This window comes from Schistocerca americana, chromosome 7 (genome assembly GCF_021461395.2).
Source record: "Schistocerca americana isolate TAMUIC-IGC-003095 chromosome 7, iqSchAmer2.1, whole genome shotgun sequence".
Classification (NCBI taxonomy): Eukaryota; Metazoa; Arthropoda; class Insecta; order Orthoptera; family Acrididae; genus Schistocerca; species Schistocerca americana.
The window spans coordinates 476,343,490-476,368,877 of record NC_060125.1 but is presented as its reverse complement, the minus strand read 5'-3'; the positions used below and the strand labels follow the sequence as shown (position 1 = coordinate 476,368,877).

Sequence of the window (25,388 nt, the reverse complement as noted above, 5' to 3'; positions counted from 1 at the left end):
TCCTTGTTATTCTGTGTTGAGTGCTTTAAAATATTTCTGAATGTCTTTCAGGAAATTCAAGCTAGCATAATGCATTTTGTTTGCTTCCTGGGTATCCAAGTTTTCCAAGGACAAGGTTACTTGTTCCTTTATTCGCTGTAGATGTAACATCATTGTATTACAATAAGTCAGAATGCATTGAATCACAATCAGACAAAAACACCTTTAACTTCCTGTACTGAAAAACCTAATGAGACTGTTCAACTTAACCAAACTGTCCGTTATGCCTTTTGACATACTACTGAGTTTGCCATAAAGGGCTATCTGGTGAACTTAAGTGCTGAAAAAATGGTAAAACGACATCCTTATTCATGTTTCTCTTTATCAAGACCTTTTCACTGCAAATCATCACTGAAGCCCTTTGTGTTGAAAGGGAAACCATTTTATCATGACTAACATTTGATTCTGTCATGAATTCATCAAAACATAGTGTCGCCATCAGTCTTGTCTTTAATTAGCAATAATACTAACAGTTCATTCCTAAATACTTTGCTTCCAAAGTAAAAAATCTTACAAACATTGACATTAATTCACCAAGAGCAGTGGCATAGGAAGAAACTTTCTGTAAAATTTGAGAAAGCTACTTTAGTTGTCAGCAGCCAAAATTTCTGTTGTTCTTGTGTTGTTTCTTGCATACAATGGAATAACTTGAAACATTCAAATGATATTTTCTCCCTACTCCTCGTTCTTTTCTTCTTCTTCTTCTTCTTCTTCTTAAAAAAGTGACCATGTCCACTTAAATCATACATTCTTTAACTATCTCGAAGTCTGAAAATGGCTTCTGGTTCTTGTCGAGCTTTCAGCACACAAGCACTTCTGATTCTGTAGATTTTCCTAGCTGACTCGTGCACTGAGCTTTCTCTGTAAAATGTTAAATATGCCTGAAGTTTATCATTACGGGCTGCAATGTCACGGAGAAAGTCTTTATGCAGCTGCTAATGAGTTGTTTCATAGGGTGTCTTTACACTAACAATTTTAACATTACGGATAATTTTCTTTCATGCAGGGCAAACTGAAACAGCGCTAGTCCTATCAGACAGTGTAAAACAACAACATTCAGTCCACACAGGCTGTCACTGTCAAATTTACACTTCTTAGGACTTGTATTGCCTGATACACAAAGCATCATTAGCACATCATTAACAACATAAATGAGCGAAAGATCACATTGCACGAAATTGCAACATGAATGTCGGCCCACTATCATCCCTCCTGGCAGGCAGCCCACTACCATCCACAAAACAATATACACTTTCAATGACTGAAGGTCACTCGCGGATATCAGAGCAGTGCAGTTTTCAGTACCAAATAAATTTCAACACTGCTGACATTGAAATAAAGTAAAAAATAAACTAACTTAACCCTAGTCTCCGAGAGCATCAAAACAGATGCTCAAGCTGATGTGCACAGACACTTGCCAGAATTAAGTCTGTTAAATTTTGCTTTATTTCAACATCTGTGATGTGAAATGTAGCTTGAGCACCCGTATACCGCACAGACGTCTGCTCGAGCATGCTCTGCTCTCCAACAGAAGTGTGTGGCCCTCAGTAACACATGACTAATTAGTCGCTGGATGACCAACTGACAGTGTTGCTGAGTTTAAGTATAATGTCATCATGCTGACGTATGGCAGATTTACAAGCTCACTCTAAAAAGTTTGTGCACCTGCAACACAGTTGTGCTATTACCTCAGTTAAAGGACTGGCATTCACAAAGTGAGACAACTGTCTCCTGAATTTCAATTGAATCACAAATTAAAGTTTGAAAATATTTTTTGGCGGTCCATTATTCAGCCTTTCATGGTCAATATGGACCATGGTTTGCCAGTAGCCAATTGCTGTTGTTGACATTAGAATGAAAGTGAAACTGATTGGTGAGGGTGAGGTCATCTCATTTATGGGTTTAACTTGAGAAAGATGTAGACCTGACAAAGTAACCTACTGTAGCACTTAAGGCCTAGGTGGTAACAGAAATGAACAGGAGGCTTCCAACTTTTCTGGAAGTAGGAGCCACACTGCTTGGAGATATAGAGGGCGACACAGCCAATGATTTGTTTGTGGACAAGATTACTGTCATAGTTGTGGTATAGGAAAGTCTAGGAGACCTTATTGTTGTAGTTTTTCAGGGATTGCATGATAGAGCAAAGTCATTTATCACTGACACGTAGGCTAGAAGAAACACGGAAGATGTGACAGTTGCTACCTCTTCCACCATCCCTTAAATAAGGTTGCTACAGTCAGGAAATTTGCCGACACCTGGCAGGATACAGAGAAAATATTAATAAAGGCAATCGTAGACACTAAAAAATCTAAAAATTAATGTCTAGCTCAAATTTTAAATGCAAATTCAAAATTCTATTCTTACAACTTGTGATAATATAGGCCTACTGACAGTTTGATAATGCAAGGGACGTCTAATATCTACAGTAGCCTAACTTTTTTCCACTACTGAAGTTATAAATTACATTATAATTACTATCAGCAGCAACATAAACATATAAACAAAAGAGGGAAATACAGAAGCGTCCGATCCCACCCGTCTGCTTTGACCCATGACGTCACAAATATGGCGGAAACAAAAACAAACACACACACTTTCCACAAGAAGCCTAATGACACTAACGGGACAAGCGCGGAAAATGGGGTGTTTTGGGTGGGGGGTAAACTAAATATAAACAAATTTATACGCCTAGCGTAGCTACAACGTGTAAGTGAAGACAGCCATGCATGAATACCCACCCACCTCCCCAGGCGTCGTAACCCCTGCAACCCATAGAAGATAAAGATGCTTCAGTAGCTGATTAGTATTTTTTGTCTTTTTTAAAAAAAAAAAAATCTCACGGGATGGAACGAACAGATCAGAAAGATAAATATAATAAACTAAAACAGAAATTGGAGGAAACAGATAATTAAAATAAGTAATAAGTGTTTTTAAATTAAAAAAAAAAATCTCACGAGATAGAACGAACAGATCAGGAAAGTAAATAAAATAAGATAAAACAGAACTGGAGACAGCCATACTCAAACCAAACTCCGCGCCATCATGACGTCACACACGACAACACCCTTACGTCACGGGTCAAAGCCGACGCGTGGGATCGGATGCTTCTGTCGACCCCAAATGAGCAATGAAGATAAAATCTTCCTTACCTTTGCACTTCCGATTTGATTGCACCACGAAGTGCTTTTTCTTTCGCTGAATCTGCAATCAAGGCAAATTATCAAATCATAGAGCTTTCGCTTTCACTGAATGTGCGATCAAGACACACTACACACATATCACACTACTTGCAATCAATAAACAGAATTTTAAATAAAAATCACGGTGGTTTGCAGAGTATAGATGTAGATATATGGAAATGTGTACTGGTGTAGGCTGTCTTTCTGTAGACGTTCATTGCTCATTTTATATTGGTCTATTTTTGTCCTCGTGCTTAGTCCTCCACTCAAGAAATGAAAGACATGGTAATCTGCCATCATTAGCAAACAGTGTCAAGAGATGCCAAATGGCATCCTCGACACCATATTCCATCTGAAAAATATTCAACTGGTTGTTCCAGTGACTTTCATGTACGGGGTCATTCATAACAAGAACAAGGTTTCATAGCACACCTCACTCAGTCTGCATGTTGGATATGGAGGAGCAAGTGTTGCAATGAATAGAATAGTCACCTGAAACAAGTGTGTCAATAAATGGCGCTGCTGAAGACAAAATCACACTCTTGTATGGTAAATACTGCTTAAATATTTACTTCATTCAAATTATTTTCAATATGTACAAGTTCTCAGGTCAAAAGGCCGTTACGCATGATTACAATACTGTCAACTGATTCTAATATCAGTCACTGAAGATCTGCAATTCACAGGCAGCATTTTATTTACAGATGAGGTGGGATTCAGATACAGTAGGGTATCAAATTACCATAACAAACAAGCATATGAAAATCCTTGAGCAATCACAGAAGCAAGCCATGAGATTCACATTAGTATCATCAATGTGCGGGCAAGAACTGCTATTGACATAGTCACTGAACCAAAAACTGTAATGGGAAAATTAACAGGTGCTGTTTATCACCAAATTTAGTGTGGCAAATTATCCACAGTATTAAGGAATGTCATCTTACCTGAAAGAAAATGACAGTAGTTTATGCACAATGGAACAGCCTCAGCTTGAGCTTCTGGTAAATAGCCATCGGCATTGAAATGTGATGCAGTCATGTTAGGACAACATGACATTTTACATGCATTGTATTGTTTAGATGTACTAGCAATGTTGGATTATGCTGTGTCAGTAGTATACTGGACTTGTAGAAGGTGGTGGGATTTCCACGGATGAGCACATGGGATAAGTATGTGTGATCATTAATTTTGTTTGTGCTCTGGCCAGTTTGCTTCGTCTTTGTGCTCATGCAGTGTTGGTTCTGAAATGAATCTGTCAATTCAGTTCACCAGTCATATGCTGTGGAAGAAAATTGAAGATTTGCAGTCCACTGTTACATTTATAAGGAAGTTAGGTGTGATCAGTGATTACTACAAAAGTAATACGCGTACATGTAGCTACAACATGCGGCTGACTTGGGCATATAACCACATAAAGGTGTGCCTACACAAGTTTGCGAGTCTTTGAGAGAAAGGGTTGAAAGATGCATAAGAATGAATGGTCCCAGCAAGGAGCACCTCCTGTAGTGTCACCAGACACATGGCAATTATATGAAAGAAATCCCTGTACCTCAACAAATATTTCTTTCAGGATATATATTTACAGAATTACTGTCTCCTGTAAGAACATGGGATACATTTTTTAACGCCTTTTGTATGCAATTATACAATTTGAACGTGTGGCAAGAACAATCTCTGAAAAACTGAATTCTCCAGATGTGCAGAAACATTATGTAATTGTGGAATATCTCATCATTCTAGTCACATATGAAGTGCAAGATGACTTCCACCTCCACCAACGAGTTTTGCTTTAAAACAACCATTAGCCAACTAGTCTAGGGAAGTGTCAAGTAAATGGAGACCCATAAGTAACTAGAATTCTTTTCCAGCATACTGAAGGGCAGTGGTAGCAAATTCTTCTGCCAAGTGCCTCTGTTACAGTGTTTTTAATTAGCCGACCAACAGTCACCCATGTAGAAGCATAATAAGATCAGACAGTTTGCTTTTGTAAATGCTATTTCATGTTCAGAGAGTCTGTAGGTGCAGTAAACTGACTCACTGGAACACTTCCTCATCACAACTGAAGGATAGGAAAACTACGTTATGTTGCATGTTTCAATAAGATCAGGAAGCACTATGAAAAAACAGCCTGCATTGTGGCAATCACAGGCTTGGATACAGCACTGCTGCAACATCCACAATCAAAGAGTGTGAAGCACTTCCAATTACTGGTAAAAAGAAAAGTTTTGCACTGATCCCAATCACCACTTGTGACCTCTACCTGTCGCCTAGTTAAAACACCCCTTAAAAATAATGCAGCATGTACATGAGGTGAAGTCAGAATCAGAGATCATATGAAATAATTTTGATGGGAGCAAGCAATCCATTATAACAAAGACTTACATATGGCTGGTGGTTGATCAACTACTAAAAGCAATTTGTAGCAGAGGCACAATCTTATGAAACCAACTTATGTGTAATATTTCCACTTGTGTTCAGCTGTTTTTATTTGTGAGTGAGAATATTTTCTGGTGTGTGCTATTTTCCCCTCGTGCTTCAACGGAAACAAACATTCTCAGGAGGGCAGATAGAAGATCAAGATACGTACTGATAGTATCAAAAGCAAGGAATGGTTTCGAGTAGAAAAAGTGTTTCTGGCATGGTCTATTTGTGCTCACTTAAATAAATTAGTGTTCCCATTTCATACGAAAGTGCTTCTTGGTGTTTCTGTAATATAGCCTGAAAGTATTTCTTGTTTACTTCCCTTTTGTCGCTATTATCAGGTGGTGCAATACTGAACGTAAATTAGTTCTGTGCTAAATAAAAGAATCTTTATGAAGAGAAGTATAACAAAATTGTTCTGAAATGTGTGTATTATGGTTTTTCTCTTCAATAAACGTGGGTTGTAAATTATTACAGTCGATTCTGTAAGTTTCATCATGAAATAACTATCTACAAAATTAACATACTCATCATTTTATGACATCAGTGAATATGATCAACTACGACTACCAAATCCAACTCAGCACATTCCATTTGAAATTATCATCATTTGGGTTTGTTTCACATACCGGTGAACAACGAATTTCTGTCTTCACCCATGGTTTTCATAACAGTTTCTTCATTTACTGTGTGGACTGTTTTTTTCATACGTTCTTCGAAGTATTCTTTCAACTGTGAGGCCCTAGTAGTTTTACCGCTGCTCGGATACCCTGTTATAATTATTAACGGCATTTTCAGTTCTAAAGTTATCGTAATTCTTCAAAACGGAAACACACACACACACCACTCTTTACAACCAAAACACCCTTACACTGCATAGTGCATGACTGCACACACGAAACATCACACTTTGCAGCTTCTTGACTACATCTTTGGTTAGCACAGTACCTTTGACACAACAATCGAAATGTAGTTGACAGTAATAACCAACGAGTTGGTAATAACGCTTTCACAAACACGAAAGAGTGATGCCACTACTAGAGGCATACAGCAGTGGCAGCTCGGCTGCATATGTCAGCATCCTTCCCCAGGTGGCGTTTTTACAGTGACACTACCAACTGCCAAGTGCCATGCAACTAGAAGCTACCTCTTTGTCAGTACTCAGTTATACTCCACGGTGGCGCCACTAGTCTTCTCCCACCACTAAACAGCATCATTCGACTGCACCCTGGTGGCTGTATTTCGAAGCAGTTTTCGTGTTGTGCTAGTGACTGCTGATGTGTGTCGTTCGACTTCCAAGTTATTTTTCCAATTTATTTGAAAAATGTTAAAAAAGTGGTCTACAGTAACAATTGTGCACTTTTTAGAACTATACGAAGAGCGACCATGCTTATGGAATCACAAATATGAATCGTACAAAGATCGTAATATGAGAGAGCATGCCCTTTTAGAAATTGTAAATTATATGCGGAAAATAGTCCCAGACTGCAACTTGGCACTTGTTAAAGCAAAAATTAGGAGTATTAGAAATGCATACATTAACGAATATAATAAAATTTTAAAATCTCGGAAAAATGGTGCGTCTGCAGATGATGTCTATAAACCAACTGTTGGTTGGTATGCTACAGCAGACAGGTTCCTGAAATATGTCGTTGAAACACGAGAAGCAAAGGACACTCTGGTGAGTAATGTCGTCCTTTATTATAATTTGAATAAATTTTATTTAGCTGTTGCAGAAATTAACTCAGCTAAAATCACTGTCGTACCACGGAAAACTTCCAGTTGTAATAAAGTATTAGCTATCTCACTCTTTTCACCAGTCCTGCTTTCCCCGTGTGATTGTGGCTTCCGACACAAGTTACTTCCTGAAATCCATTTGAGGCGGGTCTCTGTAGGCATGACTTAATCCAGGTTCACACATGCAACCAATATGACACTACAACTTGTGGCTTTCTTTAGTTGCGCCGGGAGTTCGTACAGGACGCCACAAATTCTATATTATTGCACAGCCATCAACATTGCGTCAACTGGTATAATGTGGGCGGGTATTAATGTTAATAGTGCAGGTTAAGGCATTAGAGCTATGGCAAGAGTTAAATAAAAGGAAAAACAAACCCAAATGTTACATATGAAAACGGATTTGATGCAGGGATAAATCAGGGCCCACTAACACATTTTATAAAAGAAATCACATTCGGAGATGAAAATGATAGGAAAACTAACCATCGGCTGGCAAAATATGCAAACACCCCACTCTTTCTAAATTTTTGAATCTCGTTGTATTCGGTGATGAAGGCATTTCAAACAATTAATTTCAGATTAACAGCTGCCGCATCACACTCGGATGCTACATCCCTGCTTATAATCCACAACTTCCATTTGTCTTGCAAATCATAAAGTAGAAACAACTAGTTTTTTTGGTTACATATTAACTCTGTTATTTATTCATCCAATAATTTTTCGAGATTGTGGAATAGGTCTACTCATTGCCTTGCAAATATTGCGCGCGCACACACATATTAAGCATAGGTTCTTGCTCTTGAAATTCCTTGGTTGTTGCTTTTGTAATTCCAGAAGCTCCGAAAGTATATCTGCTGGGTTTTGAATTTTTTCGGCAGTAAAATGTAAACACTGATATCGAATGAAATACATCGGTAATTATTCCATTATTCCACGATATCTGCGACAGAATGTAAGTGTTTAGAAATGCAGACATCAGGGAGCAATGGTGGAAGGAAAGTGGCTGAACAAAGCACAGCCAAGCTGAACTTTTTGTGGCATGAGCAAAGTTGCGTCTAAAGAGTTTCGCCACAGAAAACTGGGAGTTCACACTTGCAAGTGAAATGTGGCCCTAGCAGTGGCGACACTTTTGTTGCGTGTTCGAATCCGGCTTTACATGAGCGTCTCCTCCGCCTACCCCTAGCATTGGCATACGTGGGACCCCGCCGGGACACTGACATGGGGTTGTAGAAATTAAGTAAAAAAGTTTATTTAATTACTTTTCATTTAGAACACAGTGACATGGGACTTGTTGCGGCAGAAGTAGTTTGTACATCATATTTTTTGTAAGATTTCACCTTTTTCAGCAAGTATTTTTCGCCTTTTGCGTATTTGTAAAACTCAAAGTCAGCTTGTAGTTAAACAGGCACTGTAATATTAATTGTAGAGTTCCTGGCGGCAGTCGATTTCTTTCATCAGTTCAATGGGCCGACATCAGCGAAAATATTCTTTGCCAGTGGCTTTGTGTGCAGGAATAGAAATCAAATGCATAAATTTGGCATTTGCGTTCTGGATTTTCGATTTCATTAGGAAATAAAATCCACTTTTCTTCCACGGATTGTTTAGACTTTGAAAACAATTGTCGCCCGAAATCTTCATGCCATTTTTAGTTGGGTGTGTAGTAGTATTTTCAACCATCGCCCAATCTGGGGTTTCATATAGCGTCATCCACTCAAAAACTTGATATTTATTAAATGAAATAACCCATTTCTCTGTGTACTTAAATGTGTGGTATAGAAAACCATTCTTCTCTTCAGATTTTGAAACCATATTATTTCTTGGTTGGGGTTTTCATTCTTTAATTTGTTCAGATCCATTTTGGTTTGCATGCCAATAAAATTGGCAGTCTTCCTTTGCTTTGGACATCTTTGAGTGTCGATTGACGTATTTCTTATTTCAGTTATTGAGACTTTATTTTATTTTTCTCCACGCTTTTTTATATTTTTTTCCAAGCAGAGCTAAGTTTGACTGCAGAAACATGTAGTAAATTTCACTGATTGGTCTACTTAATAAATCTGATTATTTTAGGTGGCCTTTCTTCAGTGTCAAAAAAACTTATGAATTCTCTCAACTGCGGACATTAACGACATCCGTCTTGATTTTTGGTGAGATAGAAGAGTCTGGCGATTGACGTCCACGTATAAGCGACCTCTCTCAGCTTCTCTGGCCATATGGTGTACATTGAAAAATAATTAAATATTTTCATGATTATTATTTCAATGTCAATAGTCAAGACTGCAGAAGCGCTTGATATAATATTGTGGAGAATATGGGCAGGGCATCCAATTCCTAGTTCTTCTTTAATTAGGTGAAATGCAAATTGCTGGCCGTGTCAGTGAAGCTTGAAATTGGTATTGGTAGTGGGAAATACGGAAGCGCCCGATCCCGCCCGTCTGCTTTGACCCATGACGTCAAAAATATGGCGGAAACGACCATAAACCACGATTCCAATATGGCGCATATAAAGTCGTTACGTACACATTACAAAGACGAAAATACATCGTAAACAAACACGTTCCACAAAAATCCGAATTACACTAACGGGACAAGCGCGGGTAATGGGGGGGGAGGGGGGGGACGACAAACTAAATATAAACAAATTTAGACACCCACTCCCATACAAAACCACGCAAAACGACGAAAAAAACCGACATCACAAAACTCCCCAAGTACCACTAAACACAACCGTTTACCTACATAGCTCAACAGCAGCTCCCGATCCCATAAATAGGGATCGAACACTTCCCTTGACCTACATAGCTCAACAGCAGCTCCTGATCCCATAAATTAGGATCAAACACTTCCCTTCACCTATGTAGCTCAATAACATCTCCTGATATCAATACCAACATTCATAGCCACACATTGAGATTGAACACTTCTCTCAACCCCAACACACAAACTAAAACAAAAAAAGTAAAACTTACCACAAAAAAGTTCTGGCGCTGCAAACTAGGTTGGCCACCACAATCTCTCCCTCTCCCTCTCCCTCTCCCTCTCCCTCTCCCTCTCTCTCTCTCTCTCTCTCTCTCTCTCACACACACACACACACACACACACACACACACACAAACGAAAAAAAAAACACTCAAACAAAAGAAAGACCTGACCCACCCACACCTCAACCCCCCCAACCAACAACCTCCCCCCTCAACCCGAAATAAAAAATCCATAAACAAAAACCAAATGCAACATAAAAAAATCTCAATCATACACTACAACTCAACAAAAACTTCAACAAAATAGATCCTCCACAACTAAAACACACTCCCCCTCCCCTCTCACAAACACTCTAACATGAAAGAAACCACTCACCCCACCCTGAGCCGCAGCCACTCACCCACCTACCCAAATCTCCCTAACCAACCGCTTTCGGCCTATACATTTTACTAACAGCCCTTAAAAAACCTGTAAAACACAATAGCCCTCAGGGACACTCTTCCACCAACAGTACTCATCTAAATAAGACTGAAGGTTGGAAGAGCACCTCTTCCCCCTCCCAACAACTGACTTAACACCCCCCCCACCCACCCACATCCCCTCTATTGTATTTGAGCAAGTCCCCGTCTCATAATTTTTGAACTCTAAACTATGGTTAACGACTAAATGATGAAATCTCCTCGCACCCAACCCCCTATATGAAGAAAATGCATCTAAAACTACTGTGGACCCTGGTTCTATGCACTCCTCAATTAACCCCACTAATACCGCCTTAGACCTCCTTTCCACAACCCTAAAAACACATTCAGAACACCCCCTCCCCTCCAGAACAATTGCCCCCCACACCCAGAGACCAACCACAGATTTACCCCTCCCATACTCCCTTTTCCCAAACTGCGACTCGTCCACCTCCACAATAACCCCATGCCCCCCCCCCCCCCCTCCGCCAGCTTACCCCTGTGCTTAATGAACTCGGAACACGCTTCACGGCAAAATGAAAGCCAATCAAGCACGCTCCTCTCACTCACACCAGTCTCATGCGCGCAAAAACTGTGTGGGGATCTATAACAAAAATAACAAGTCACCAGTACAATCTCACGCATACCCAACCTAGACTTCTCGAACCAGGAACCGTGCCGTATGGAACGCCAAATATCATCTTTTCGACAGCACCACATATAACTGTCCCTGGTCCGAGACGTCGGAACTTTAGCCAACTTCATTTCTTCGCCACAAATAGAGCATTTCACAACCTCGGCAATTAAACCGAAAAGCTGCAAAAACTTGATCAGTTCCAAAGGAGTGTTCCCCATCATAACCCTCAGACGGGCACTGTTAATATCATCCGTCATATCCATTCCTGAACAAAAACAACAACCGATTAATTTTACTAAAAATACCACACAATATACAGCGAACAACACCAAATTAACCTTCACACAAAACCACAAAATCGTTAACTCACTGAAACGAATTCCACTACAAACACAGCCAACACTTGAACAATTCTGGATAATGAGCAAGAGCAAACTGAGACGATTACACCACACAAACGAAAACCCTGAACATACCACAAGAGGGCACAACAAATCACAACACGATGACATCTAGAAACACGCCACACGCACAAACCAAACTCCGTGCCGTCATGATGTCACACACCACAACACCCTTACATCACGGGTCAAAGCCAACACGTGGGATCGGACGCTTCTGTCGACCCTGGTAGCGTCTCTACAAATAGTGATTCATTTATCTGATGGAATTTGCAGTTGCCCCAAAGTGTCAACACAAAACTTTGCAATTGTTTATGATGTTTCATTATTCGGTGGATCAAACTTCAACAGCTTCTGTTGGATTCTGTCAGTTTTCACTAAAGTATTGAACAACTAAAGGTAACATCTTTTCAGCCTTGTGGTTTGATGCATCAGTGCCTAAGCCATAGAAAGAGACTCCTTGCAGTTGTTTTATGCATTCGGGCATGGAGTGTGGTGCAAGAATGTTTTTAACAATCGCTGTAGCTTTGGTCCTGGTCATAGACTACTTTGCAGTAACTTTGGAGTTGGGTTACATTGCAACATTCAGTTTTATGGTACGGTCAAGAGAAGTGAAGGGTTGATGATACTTGACAACTTTATAAGCTGTTGTTTGTTCTGCAGCAGCAACGAGCGATTCTTCATGGACATCTTCTTTAAATGATGAATGTAGAAATAAGCATTCATATTGATGCTACCACGAATCTATTTGTATGATTCTTCATAGAAATGTGGTGCCTCACATCTGCCTTACCTCTGTGAGTTAGAGAGATGAAACAGCTAAAAATATCACATAATTCTTTCTGATCCGTAAGGCCTTTCTTGACAAAAGACCGCTCTTTTGTGTAATCACCCGAAAAGTGACACTTTCTCTTGCCATACTTAGGCATTTTCGTAAGCTGTGATAAGTTTAGTAGGTGGTAAACAGTCAATAATAACACTTTAGTCATCAAAGTACATGTCACTATACATTTCACTCCCTGTATACCTGCAGTAAACGTTACAATCTTGCACACATTGTTTGTATTATGTTTAGAAAGAATTGTCTTATCAGATCACAATTCCAATGGGAACTGCCTGATTCTTCCTCATGGAACTGCTTAGGTAGTTCCAGTGCTGTACTACTGGAAAAGTCTGGTGTTTTCTCGAATGATGGCGCTGTATCTAGAAGGTGCTTGCATCATTGATACAGGATATACAATGTGCAACGCCACCTATTAGACGAGCTTGTCAATGTAACCCTGTTGACATAAATAACTAATGGACGTTGCATTTGCGTATTGTGCTAACAGACGGTGTTACTTCAGTACATGAACCAAGCTTGTAAATGGATTTTGCAAAATTCTGTATAAACTGGATCTTGTTGGGATATTGGGACAAGAAGGTCCATGATGGTGATGATCCCCATATATTGGGTTGGATGGCAACCCTATCCCCACAAATACCCTAAAATTCACACCAGTGTTTCCCCACACCGAAGTTGGGAATACATGATTTTTAATATGGCAGCAAGCATAATTAAGTATACAGGAGTTGCACAACTTTTAGCCAAAGAGTTTATAGTGACATTGACAAAGAAAAAAAGACCGACAAAATGCTGTGTATGGAAATGGGCATCTTGTAGGAATTGTTTGGGAACATTGATATGTTAGGAAGGATTTTCAGCATTGCAGCGCGTCAACAATCGTAAGTATCGAAATAATTGTGAGAAATCCACCTTGGTTGCACAAATTACCTGGTGTTTACCTAGGTTTCAGCATGGGTAACTACACCTTCTTCAGAACAAATATAAAACAGCTTGCCTAAATAGGCATAGTCAAAGGCTAAAATCAACACCTACAGCGGCAAGACCCCATAAATTTTTTTTATAAATACACGGTACATATGTACCAAGTCAATAATATTACTTATCTCAAACCTGTGTGTGCTGCCTCGCCCCAGCCAACGTACGATGGTCACAGGCTCTCCACTATGAGTTCAGTGGAGAGCCTGGGACCATCGTACATTGGCTGGGGCGAGGCAGCACACACAAGGTTGAGATAAGTAATGTTATTGACGTGGTACATATGTACCGTGTATTTGTAAAAAAAATTTATGGGGTCTTGCCGCTGTAGGTGTTGATTTTAGCCCTTCACTATGCCTATTTAGGCAAGCTGTTTTATATTTGTTCTGAAGAAGGTGTGGTTACCCACACTGAAACCTAGGTAAACACCAGGTAATTTTTGCAATCGAGGCAGATTTTTCATAATTATTGTGCTAGGAAGGAGTTCTCTCCCAAGGATGACGCTTGATTTGGAATCATTTACGAATGTGTAAAATCAACTCTGAAGTCTTCCTGAGCCATATTCTGGGTCTGTAAAAAGTCTAATACATGTATGTGAGATGCTGTCCAGCTCAGATTAAATTACAGATAACAATGAAACATCTAGCAACTGAAGTCATTACTATACAGGTACTGTATTCCGAACAACACTATATCTAAATTTTCATCTTATCTACAATACACTCAAGGTACATTGGAAACCAAGGTTTTAGTCAACAATTCAACTTTGTTTTTAGAATGAAATTTTCACTCTGTAGTGGAGTGTGCGCTGATTTGAAACTTCTTGGCAGATTAAAACTGTGTGCCGGACCGAGACTCAAACTCAGGACCTTTGCCTTCCGCGGGCAAGTGCTCTACCAACTGAGCTACCCAAGCATGTCTCATGACCCGTCCTCACAATTTTACTTCCACAGTTTTAATCTGTCAGGAAGTTTCAACTTTGTTTTTATTTTTAGACAATATGAGAGAAGGAAAGTTGCTACTCACCATATAGCAGAGATGCTGAGTCGCAATAGGCACAATAAAAAGATTCACACAATCATAGCTTTCGGCAATTAAGGCCTTTGTCAACTGCTGACAAAGGCCTTAATGGCCGAAAGTTATGATTGTGTGAATCTTCGTATTGTGCCTATTGCGACTCAGCATCTCCACTTTATGGTGAGTAGCAACTTTCCTTCTCTTGTATTGTTACATTCCATCCTGGATTTTCCATTGTTTGATTTTCCATTGTTTGATTTTTATTTTTAGAGTTAGTCAAGGTTCTGACAGATCGCAGGTGGGACAATCTATGCCAAATAGTCAATTTTTGGACAAAAATCCCGCATGACCATCACAAATTTTTCTGAAATTGAATGAATGAACATTCACACATGTTCCTCATTGGTAAAGTTTTACTTTCACTAATTTAATACTTTCAGAGATATAGTCATTTGTTTGAACCTATACCACAACTATCAACTGTGCATCTCTGAGTTTTCAGCAACTGTGAGACATAGTATCTCCAGAAATATTTTGTTCAAAGAAACAAATCTAGGTCATCTTGTACAGTTTTTTCACTTTAGTGAAATTATATATATAAAAAGGATTTCTTGAATGATCTGCATGTGGATAATTTAAAGCAAAGTTGGCCAAAAAATAGTTGCTTTGAAAAAATGTTAAGTTTAGCTTTTTATATTTCCAGAAGTAATTGCCGCATACACTTGGAACCTTGCATGTACTAAATTAGCAATACAAGGTCTTAAAATATGAAATTTGATTCTCCTACTTCTTTCCCGTTTACAAATTGAGGACAAAGTTGAAAATTATCTAAAAACGCCAAAAACGGCTATTTTTGGTCCACTTATACAAAATAGTCTTTTGTAAACTCTTGTCAACCATTTTCAATAGAAAGACCACTTTCTAAAAGGCGTGAAAAACTATATTTAGTTTTGCAATGTGAGAATATAAGGCCCTAAAAAGGAATGATATAACGGAGGTGTATTGGAAACAGGTCCATATTTTGCTGGTGCTCAAACTATAGATCTGACATCTTTTGCTATATAGTATAGGCCTAGTTGTTTAGTTGCATTTGTACCATATAATATCAAAAGTCTTGACAACCATCAAATGAGCTTTAGTCAGAAAAGAAATACATACAGCATTCAGTGCTACAAAAAAACTTTTAAAAATAATGAAATAGAATAAAGAATCGAATAAAAAGAAGTGTTCTCTTGCTTGTGGGTCTAATAATTTGAGTTACTCACATCTGAAAAGTGAAATTTTTTGGATCTTGTCTTATCAAAATTTATTCCCAAATAATCCCTTCAGTGACATCATCTAACTGGCAATATAGTTTTCCTCATGACATTCTACAGCAAATTAATGAATCAGTAACAAAGTCAGGTACTTCAAGTAAACATAAGATTAGGCTCATAAAAGAGACATCTTCTAGTTTAGACCTTGGACACATAAGAATGTATCATCAGCTTTGGGTACTGTGTTAAAAAAACAAACCCTGTCAGGTTCGAGAAAAAGTAGTAAAGAAACTCACCTGTAACTGCTGTTGCACAGATGCCAGACATGGGCCGTATAGTGATGGGGATGTTAGTTTTCTCACTTTAAAAGGAACCATAGGTGGTTAAGTCACTGTGGACCAAACAAACACATTTATAAAAATTTTCATGTGTACACTAATGTTCCATATGAACCACAAAATACATTACTCTCTAAACCAGAATTAAACTAGCACACAATAGCATTACACAGTAAAAAGACATACAAATGACGCTCTATAACATGAATCCATTCCAAAAAAGTCAGGAAAACTGCTGTGAACTTCACCAAAATTTACACAATGTGATGGTTTGTCTGTTCTGTTTTAGGGCGCAAAAACAACTGGGGTCGTATGCGCCCGAGTCAAAACTGTAGAACACGAAGACAGAGAGGAGTTAAAAAACGACTACATGGCAATCCCAATCAACGTAAGAGAAGATGGCTGAAAACAGGGACGAGGAGGAAGGGCTGTGAAGTACGCCATAGAGAAATGGAGGTCCAGAACTAAAAATTAAATGGCCTTTGCCATATTGCTACAACAGTAAAAAAATAAAACACACTAGGCAGCCCACGTGTCATTCGCTAAAACAGTCAATACCTCAGACAGCAAATCCAAGTGGCTACATCAATGGTTAAAAAATGGGCATTCTGTCTGGAAATGGCAGACAGTTAAAACATTGGGCGCAATGTGCACAAGGTAGTGGGGAGTGCCACTTATCAAATGACAATGGCTAAAACAGCAGTGCCCTACATGCAACCTAGTTAAAATGACCTCCCCCCCCCCCCCCCTCCCATTGGGATGGCCAAGAGGAGGCCTACTAATCTGGAGCTTATTCCCATGAAGGGAGGACCAATGGCGATGTCATAGTGACTCCACCATCTGACAGATGGCAACTCAGAGATGATCGGAGGGAATATAGGAACTAGTGGGCTGAGGTATGAGGACTGCAGCATTGGCAGCAGCGTCAGCAGCCTTATTTCCTGGCAGACTGACATGATCAGGAATCCACATAAACATCACAGTGGCTCCATCAAGAGTGAGCAAGTGACAGTTTTCCTAGACCCACTGTATTAAGGGATGGGCAGTGTACAGCACCAAGATACTTCGAAGGGCGCTGAGAGAGTCTGAACAGAGGACACAATTGAAAACCCTATGTCATCAGATGTGCTCCATGGCCTAATACAGAGTGAAGAGCTCGGCTGTAAATACCAAGCAGTGTGGCAGAAGCCAATACTGAAAAATTTCAGCGCTAATGATGAAGGCACACCCGACATCATGGTCAATCCAAGAGCCATCAGTGTACACAAAGGTACTATCGCAAAGTTCCATGTGAAGGTCGTGAAACTGAAGGCAATAGAGCGAGGCTGGAGTAGTGTCCTTAGGAAAGGAATGAAGGCCAAGGTGAACACAGGCCACTGCACCAGTAGGAGAGTTGCAGGTAGTGTGAAGTTAAGCCGCCGCAGCAAGTGCTGAAGCAGACACCAGGAGGTAACAGAAAAGAGGGATGCGCCCCCATACTGGCGATCAAACGAGTCATCGAAGGAGGAGGCATAGGATGGGTGGCCACACACGGCAGACAAATGGCAAGCATAGCTGCTGAGGAACCCCCTGCAGGTCCGGGGCTTAGAATAGGCCCGAGGTATTCCTGCCTGTCGTAAGAGGCGACTAAAAGGAGTCTCACACATTTCGGCCTTTATGTGATGGTCCCCTGTAGGGTTTGAAGTCCAGTCTTCAAAATTTTTCCAAATAACGAGACAGTTAGGGAAGGGTCCTTACATGGTGCGTCGTGCCTTGAGATTTGTAGCCCGCTTTCTCATCGCCGCATTGCAGTCCCACTCATTCTCCATCTCTTGGGCGAGTACACCTTCCTGGGTGCATTTTCCACCATGCTCTATGCAGTTTCACTTTCTGCGTTGATGATGACCATGGACTTGTTTGCACCTGATATCCAGCACGGTAGCCAGTCCATTGTGGTGGGGCCGCCATGTACCCTGTTGGTTGTAGCCCCTTGACAACAAAGGGATCGCTCTGCTGATGCCTGTGCCATTAACTCCCCACGTATGCCAAGGAGTAGATGGTGGGGGCCAATTCCCCTGTTGTTACTGCACCACCTACCTCAGGAGCACTGCCTCCCCCCCCCCCCCTCCCCCCACCACCACCGGGGACATCAGTCCCCACTTCTGAGCCGGAGAAGTGTAAGTTTTCTTCAGCTCCTCTCCCCAGGAAGAGATCGCTTGGGTCACAACCTTCCCAGGTTTCTGCTAATGGGAAAGTTGACGCCTGCCAGTGGCTGAAGTGCCCAAAAGCAGCTGGTCGAAGGGCTTCACGATCCTCCTCAGTCCCAGAGACTGAATCAGTGAAGCCCTCCCAGCAACAGAAACCAAAGGAGCAGCGAGAAAAGTCCAAAAATAAGACCTCTAACTCCAAGGAAATTGCGGTGGCACCCACACCACCGCTGCCTACAAGCTCTGCATCTGGGGATGAGGTGGAAATTCTGGCATCCGCTGAGGACCTAGATCTTGTCGGACCCATAGACACAATGGACATAGACTGCTCAGACAATAACTTGGTGGCAGCAGGTGACCCTGGGACATAAACTGCTTCATTGAAAGTTCCATGGCTTCCCAGTCTCACTATGTCATCCGCCTGGCTGAGCGACGGCAACTGTTAAGCTTTACATCTGCTTTCTCATTGCCCTCCAGGAAACTAGTTCCCGGCAAGGGATATTACAGGAACCATAGCGACTGTAATTGAGTGTCAGCTGGAGTTTGCGTTTATGTCCTAAACTCAGTCTGTAGTGCAACTGTTCCCCTTCAAACCCCTCTTGAAGCTGTGGCTGTCAGAATAAGAATGACATGGGAAATAACTGTCTGCAGTGTATATCTTCATCCAGATGGTGCAGTACCCCTGAATGTATTAGCTGCACTGACATATCAACTCCTTAAACCTTTCCCACTTTTGGGAGATTTTAACGCCCATAACCCTTTGTGGGGTGGCACTGTGCTTACTGGCCGAGGCAGAGATTTCAAAACTTTACTGTCTCAGTTCGACCTCTGCCTCTTAAATACTGGGGCCGCCACACATTTCACTGTAGCTCCTGGTAGCTACTCGGCCATTGATCTATCCATTTGCAGCCAAGGACTTCTCCTATCTATCCACTGAAGAGAACATGACAATCTGTGTGGTAGCGAACACTTCACTATCTTCGTGTCACTGCCCTGGCATCAGGCCCACGGATGCTTGCCCAGATGGGCTTTAAACAAGGCAGACTGGGAAATTATTACCTCTGTGGTCATCGTTGACTCTCCCCGCACAGTAACATCGATGTGATGGTTGAGCAGATGACTACAACAATCGTTAATGCAGCGGAAAACGTGATCCCTCGCTCTTCAGGGTGCCCCCAGCAAAAGGCGGTCCCTTTGTGGTCGCCGGAAGCCGCTGAGGCAATTCATGAGTGTCAGCAAGCTCTACAGTGGCTTAAGCGGCGCCCTTCCCTGGAGTGCCTCATAGCCTTTAAACGGCTTTGTGTCCACATTAGCCAGCTTGTCAAAAGACGGAAGCAGGAGTGTTGGGGGAGATACGTCTCGACCATTGGATGCCATACATCACCTTCCCGAGTCTGGACAAAGATCAGACATCTTTTTGGGTACCAGACCCCAAAAGGAGTTCCTTGCATTAACATCAGTGGTGTGCCTCTACCGATGCAAACGCAATTGCTGAGCACTATGCTTGAGCCTCTGCGTTGGAGAACTACCCCTCAGCCTTTTGCACCCTCAGACGACGGATGGAAAGGAAAGTCCTCTCACCACAGTGAACCCTATAACACCCAATTTATAGAGTGAGAGCTCCTCAGTGACCTTGCACATTGTCCCGACACAGCTCCAGAGCCAGATCGGATCCACAGTCAGATAATTAAACATCTCTCATCTGACTACAAGTGACATCTTCAACTGGATCTGGTTCAATGGCATATTTCCATTGCAATGGCAGGACAGCATCATAATTCCAGTGCTTAAACCTGGTAAAACCCACTTGATGTGGATAGCTATCAGGCCATCAGCCTCACCAACGTTCCTTGTAAGCTGCTAGAACATATGGTGTTTCGGCGGTCGGGTTGAGTCCTGGAGTCATGTGGCCTACTGGCCCCATGTCAGGGTGGCTTCCACCAGGGTCGCTCTACCACTGATAATCTTGTGTCCTTCGAGTCTGCCATCCAAACAGCCTTTCCCAGATGCCCACACCTGGTTGCTGTCGTTTTGACTTCCGAAAAGCGTGTGACACCACCGGGCGACATCATATCCTTGCCACATTATAAGAGTGGGCTCTCCGAGGCCAGCTCCCAATTTTTATCCAAAATTTCCTGTCGCTTCATACTTTCTGTGTCAAAGTTGGCGCCTCCCATAGTTTTCCTCATATCCAGGAGGATAGGGTCCCGCAGGGCTCTGTATTGAGTGTCTCTCTGTTTTTAGTAGCCATTAATGGTCTAGCAGCAGCTGTAGGACCATCCATCTCACCTTCTCTGTATGCAGACGGCTTCTGCATTTTGTTCTGCTTCACCTGTACTGGTGTTGCTGAGCAGCGCCTGCAGGGAGCCATCCACAAGGCGCAATCATGAGCTCTGCCCACGCTTTCCAGTTTTCGGCCACAAAGTCGTGTGTTATGCATTTCTGTCGGTGTCGTACCATTCATTCGGAACCAGAACTTTACCTTAATGATGATCCACTCACTGTAGTGGAGACATCAATTCTTAGGACTGGTTTTCAACGTCCAATTGACTTTGCTTCCTCACCTCCGTCAGCTTAAGCAGAAGTGCTGGCAGCAACTCAATGCCCTCCGCTGCCTGAGCAACACCAACTGGGGTGCAGATTGTTCTATGCTGCTGCAGCACTACAGAGACCTTGTTCAATCCTTCCTTGTCTATGGGAGTCTGGTTTATGGTTCGGTGGCACCATCAGCGTCGTGTCTACTCAACCCAGTGCACCACTGCGGCATTCACCTAGCAACAGGAGCTTTTAGGACGAGTCCAGTGACCAGCATCTTGGTGGAGGCCGGAGTCCCTCCATTGCAGGTTAAGTGTGCACAATTGTTCTCCAGTTACGTTGCACATGTTCGTAGTTCTCCTGTGCATCCAAATTACCGTCTCCTTTTCCCGCCCACGGCGGTTCATCTCTTGCATTGGCAGCCCAGGTCAGGGCTTACAATTGCAGTTCGTGTGTGATCCCTTCTCTCCGAACTGGAGCCCTTGCCTTTGCCACCTATACTTGAGGTACATTCATGAACATCTCCGTGGTGTACATCTAGGCCGTGGGAAGGCCTGGACCTTTCACATGGCCCTAAGGACTGAGTTAACCCTGCGACTCTCCGCTGTCACTTCCTCTCGATTCTCGACATGTACCGGGACCATAAAGTGGTTTACATCCGTGGCTCGATGGCTGGTGGTCATGTTAACTTTGCCTGTGTTCATGGCAGACATATAAAACAGTACTCCTTGCCAGATGGTTGCAGTGTTTTCACTGCAGGGCTGGGGGCCATATCTCGTACTCTTGAGCACATCCACTCATGCCCATGTGAGTCATTTCTCCTGTGTACTGACTCCTTGAGCAGCCTACACGCTATCAACCAGTGCTACCCTTGTCATCCTTTGCTAGCAACCATCCAGGAGTCCATCTATGCCCTGAAATGGCCCAATCATTCAGTGGTGTTTGTCAGACCCCAGGCCATGTCGGAATCCCAGACAACGAACTTGCTGAAAGGCTGGCCAAACAGGCTACACAGAAACCGCTTATGAAGAGTGGCTTCTCTGAAACTGACCAGCATTCAGTATTATGCCACAAGGTTTTGCGGCTTTGGGAGATGGAATGGCATAATCTCAGTACGCACAACAAGCTGTGTGCCATTAAGGAAACTACGAATGTGTGGAAGACCTCTTTGCGCGCCTCTCGCAGGGACTCTGTGGTTCTTTGTCGCATCTGCATTGGCCATACGTGGCTGACGCATGGTTACCTCCTCTGTCGCGGGGATCCATCTCGGTGTCGCTGTGGCTCACAAATGACGATCGTCTACCTCTTGCTGGACTGCCCACTTTTACCTGCTCTGTGGCGGACTTTTAACTTTCCCAGCACCCTCTTTCAGTGTTGGGTGACAATGCCTCAACAGCAGCTTTAATTTTACGTTTTATTCATGAGGGTAAGTTTTATCATTTGCTCTAAGTTTTAGCACATGTCCTTTGTCCCTGTGTGTCTTCCACCCTAGTGCTTAATGTGTTGCAGAGTGACTAGCTTTTCCTTTTTATCCTCATGGTCAGCCAGCCATGGTCACCAGCTTTCTTGTTTTAACTTCTTCTACCTGTTTCTTGCGTCTTTGTGTTTTCTTGTCCCCTTTTGTCCATTTAAGTGTTTGTTGCCCTTCAGTCGTTGCTGTGGTTTTTCCTTTCATTCTGTTTTGTGCTACCTCATTGTCTTATTCTCACCCTTGTGCCATTGTTCCCTTCGCAACAAGGGGCCGATGACCTCATAGTTTGGTCTCTTCCCCCTGTTTTAAACCAACCAAACTGCTGAGGAGAAAGTCACGGCAGTAGTAGTTAGCAGCTTTGGCATACAGACACTCAGTCGGGCTAGTGTAAAAGGTGCCAGTGGCCAAACAGGTGCTACAATGGTGGATAGTGTTGGACGACATAAGAGGGATGGACATGCAGATGCATAAACAAAGCACCCATAGTCTAGTTTCAAACGGACAAGGGACCGGTACAAATAGAGGAGGGTGCTTCGATCTCCACACCAGGAAGTACCATTGAGGCCACAGAGGACATTGAGGCACCACGTACAGTAGGCTGCCTGGTAAGATGCATGGGAGGACCAACAGATTTTCCTATTGAGCATGAGCCCCAGGAATTTTATAGTTCCAACAAAAGGAAGAGGAACAGGCCCAAGATGTAAAGATGATGGGAGGAACCAATTGTGCCACCAGAAATTCATAGAAACTGTTTTGTCAGTGGAAAGACGAAAGCCATTGTCAATACTCTGTGTCCATGAGTAAAGGCGATCAAGGCATTGCTGAAGATGTTGCTCAATGAGACAGGTCCATGGAGAACTGCAATAAATGGCAAAATCATCAGCAAAAAAGAGCCGAAGATGCTTGGCGTAAGGCAAGCCATTATAGGATTAATGGTGATACCAAAGAGGATGACACACAGGACGAAACCCTGAGGCACACCATTTACCTGGATAAAGGTGTATGACAAAGCAGAACCCACATGCACATTACAAACCCTGTCTTTTAAAAATTCCTCAAGGAAATGGGGCAGGCGGCCACAGAATCCCCACCCCCCAGGGGGTCCACAACTCTTTTGTGGACATGTGCGTAGCGAGCACGGGACCCCGAGCTAATGTGGCCCTCCTTCCTTTCCAGGCTGCATACCTTCCCTTCCCTTTCCGCATCCCTCCCCGTCCCCCATCTTCACCCCCCCCCTCCTCACCTCTGGCTCTTTCCTTCCCTTTCTCCCCCTCTGGGAGTATGGTTTGTGCCTACGTCCAGAGACGGATGCTCGAAACTGTTCCAAATTCCTTGCTTTCTACACGTGCAAGTCCTCGTCCTTCCTCTGTCCTTCCCTTTTCCTTCCCTCTTCTCCTTGCCCTTTTCTCCGCTGTGGCGTTAGAGACCCCCTCTTCTTTCCTTTCCCTTTCTCTTTTTTCCTCCCTGTGCGTGTCTGAAGGCCGACCCACGCACTTCCATGCGTAGCCGGTGACGGGGTAACGCGTAATTCCCCGCCCCGGGTAGACAGGTAGGACACGTACGTACCCCCTGGTAACGGCCAGGCCCAGGGAGGGATGATTACCCGAGCTGATACCTTCCGAAAGTGCCGATTGGTCCCTCCGTCCGTTTGTCGGGAGGTGTGACCTGAGGTGTGAACAATCACCTAAGGCGGGTGTGCCCTCGGTGAGGGCCCCCACAAGGGAGGAGCGCGCCATCGGAGACGCCGGTAATCATGGGGGATTCTTCCGCAATGGTTTCCTCACCTTCCACTATGTCTGCTCACAAAAGTAAGTTCACTGAGTCTCAGCCACAGACAGTTCTTCCATCGTTGCCACAGTTCCTTGTTGTTTCTCGGTCTGACGAAGGTCACGACTTTTCCACGGTCAACCCTTTCATTATTCAGAAAGGTGTCGACGCAATTGCGGGTCCTGTAAAGTCTTGTTCTAGATTACGGAATGGCACCCTGTTGTTAGAAACACACAGTGCCCTCCAGGCTCAAAAATTGCTGCGTACTTCTCTGCTCCACACCTTCCCTGTCCAGGTGGAAACGCACCGTACCTTAAATTCCTCGCGTGGAGTCGTTTATAGCCGCTCCCTCGACGGATTGTCTGACGAAGAAATTCAGCACTACCTGTCTGACCAGGGCGTCACGGCTGTTCATCGGGTTATGAAAAGGGTTGACTCGAACATCATTCCAACCCGCACTGTCTTCTTGACATTTGACAAAGTTCAACTCCCATCAAAAATCAAAGCAGGCTATGAGATAATTTCCGTTCGCCCTTATGTCCCAAACCCTACGCGTTGCTATCGATGTCAGCGGTTCAATCACACCAGCCAGTCCTGTTCCAATCCGGCCAAATGTGTTACGTGTGGCAAGGATGCCCATGAGGGTGCTTGTCCACCTCCATCCCCTCGCTGCATCAACTGTATGGGTGACCACGCTGCTTCCTCTCGAGATTGCCCCGTTTTTAAGGACGAGAAGCTCATCCAGGAAATAAGAGTGAAGGAAAAGGTGTTGACCTTTGCTGCTCGAAAGTTACTCGCCAGTCGACAGCCCACCATGCCTCAGAAAGGAAAATACAGCACTGTCCTTGCTTCTCCTCGGCCAACAAAGGAGGCGGCCACGCAGACTTGCGACCTCACCTTTAGTACCACGGTCGTCAGATCGGCCAGCGCAAAGATCGCCCGTTCAACCTCACCTCTTTCGCCTGCCCACTCTATGGCTCACCCTTTGTCGGGTTCTGCTAAATCTCGAGCCCAAAAGTCAGACGCCAAGTCTTCGAAAAAAGAGCATTCTCGTGAAGAGTTTTTACGTACCGCAACTTCACAACCATCGGTTCCTCCTTCATCTAAACATCATACTTCCAAGAAGGCTACAAAGAAACACA

General features: G+C 42.9%; 2 protein-coding genes across 6 annotated transcripts in view; one reads left to right on the top strand and one right to left on the bottom strand.

The window, feature by feature from the left end:
- LOC124622415 (protein KTI12 homolog) overlaps positions 1–6,801 on the bottom strand; it is a 30,972-nt gene extending 24,171 nt beyond the window's left edge. For 2 of the 5 annotated variants that reach the window (XM_047148105.1, XM_047148107.1), the window contains exons 1-2: positions 6,269–6,578; positions 3,189–3,240 (exon numbers count right to left, since the gene is read on the bottom strand). In XM_047148105.1, the coding sequence (XP_047004061.1) occupies positions 3,189–3,240; positions 6,269–6,431 (215 nt within the window). In that variant the 5' untranslated portion in view covers positions 6,432–6,578. Of the gene's footprint in view, positions 1–3,188; positions 3,241–6,268 lie in introns of all 5 variants that reach the window. The other 3 variants (XM_047148106.1, XM_047148108.1, XM_047148109.1) reach the window with 3 other exon arrangements.
- A 69-nt stretch (positions 6,802–6,870) lies between these two features.
- Positions 6,871–25,388, top strand: part of LOC124622417 — a 37,451-nt gene continuing 18,933 nt past the window's right edge. The window contains exon 1 of the mRNA XM_047148110.1: positions 6,871–7,320. Within this exon, the coding sequence (XP_047004066.1) occupies positions 6,964–7,320 (357 nt within the window). The 5' untranslated portion in view covers positions 6,871–6,963. The remainder of the gene's footprint in view (positions 7,321–25,388) is intronic.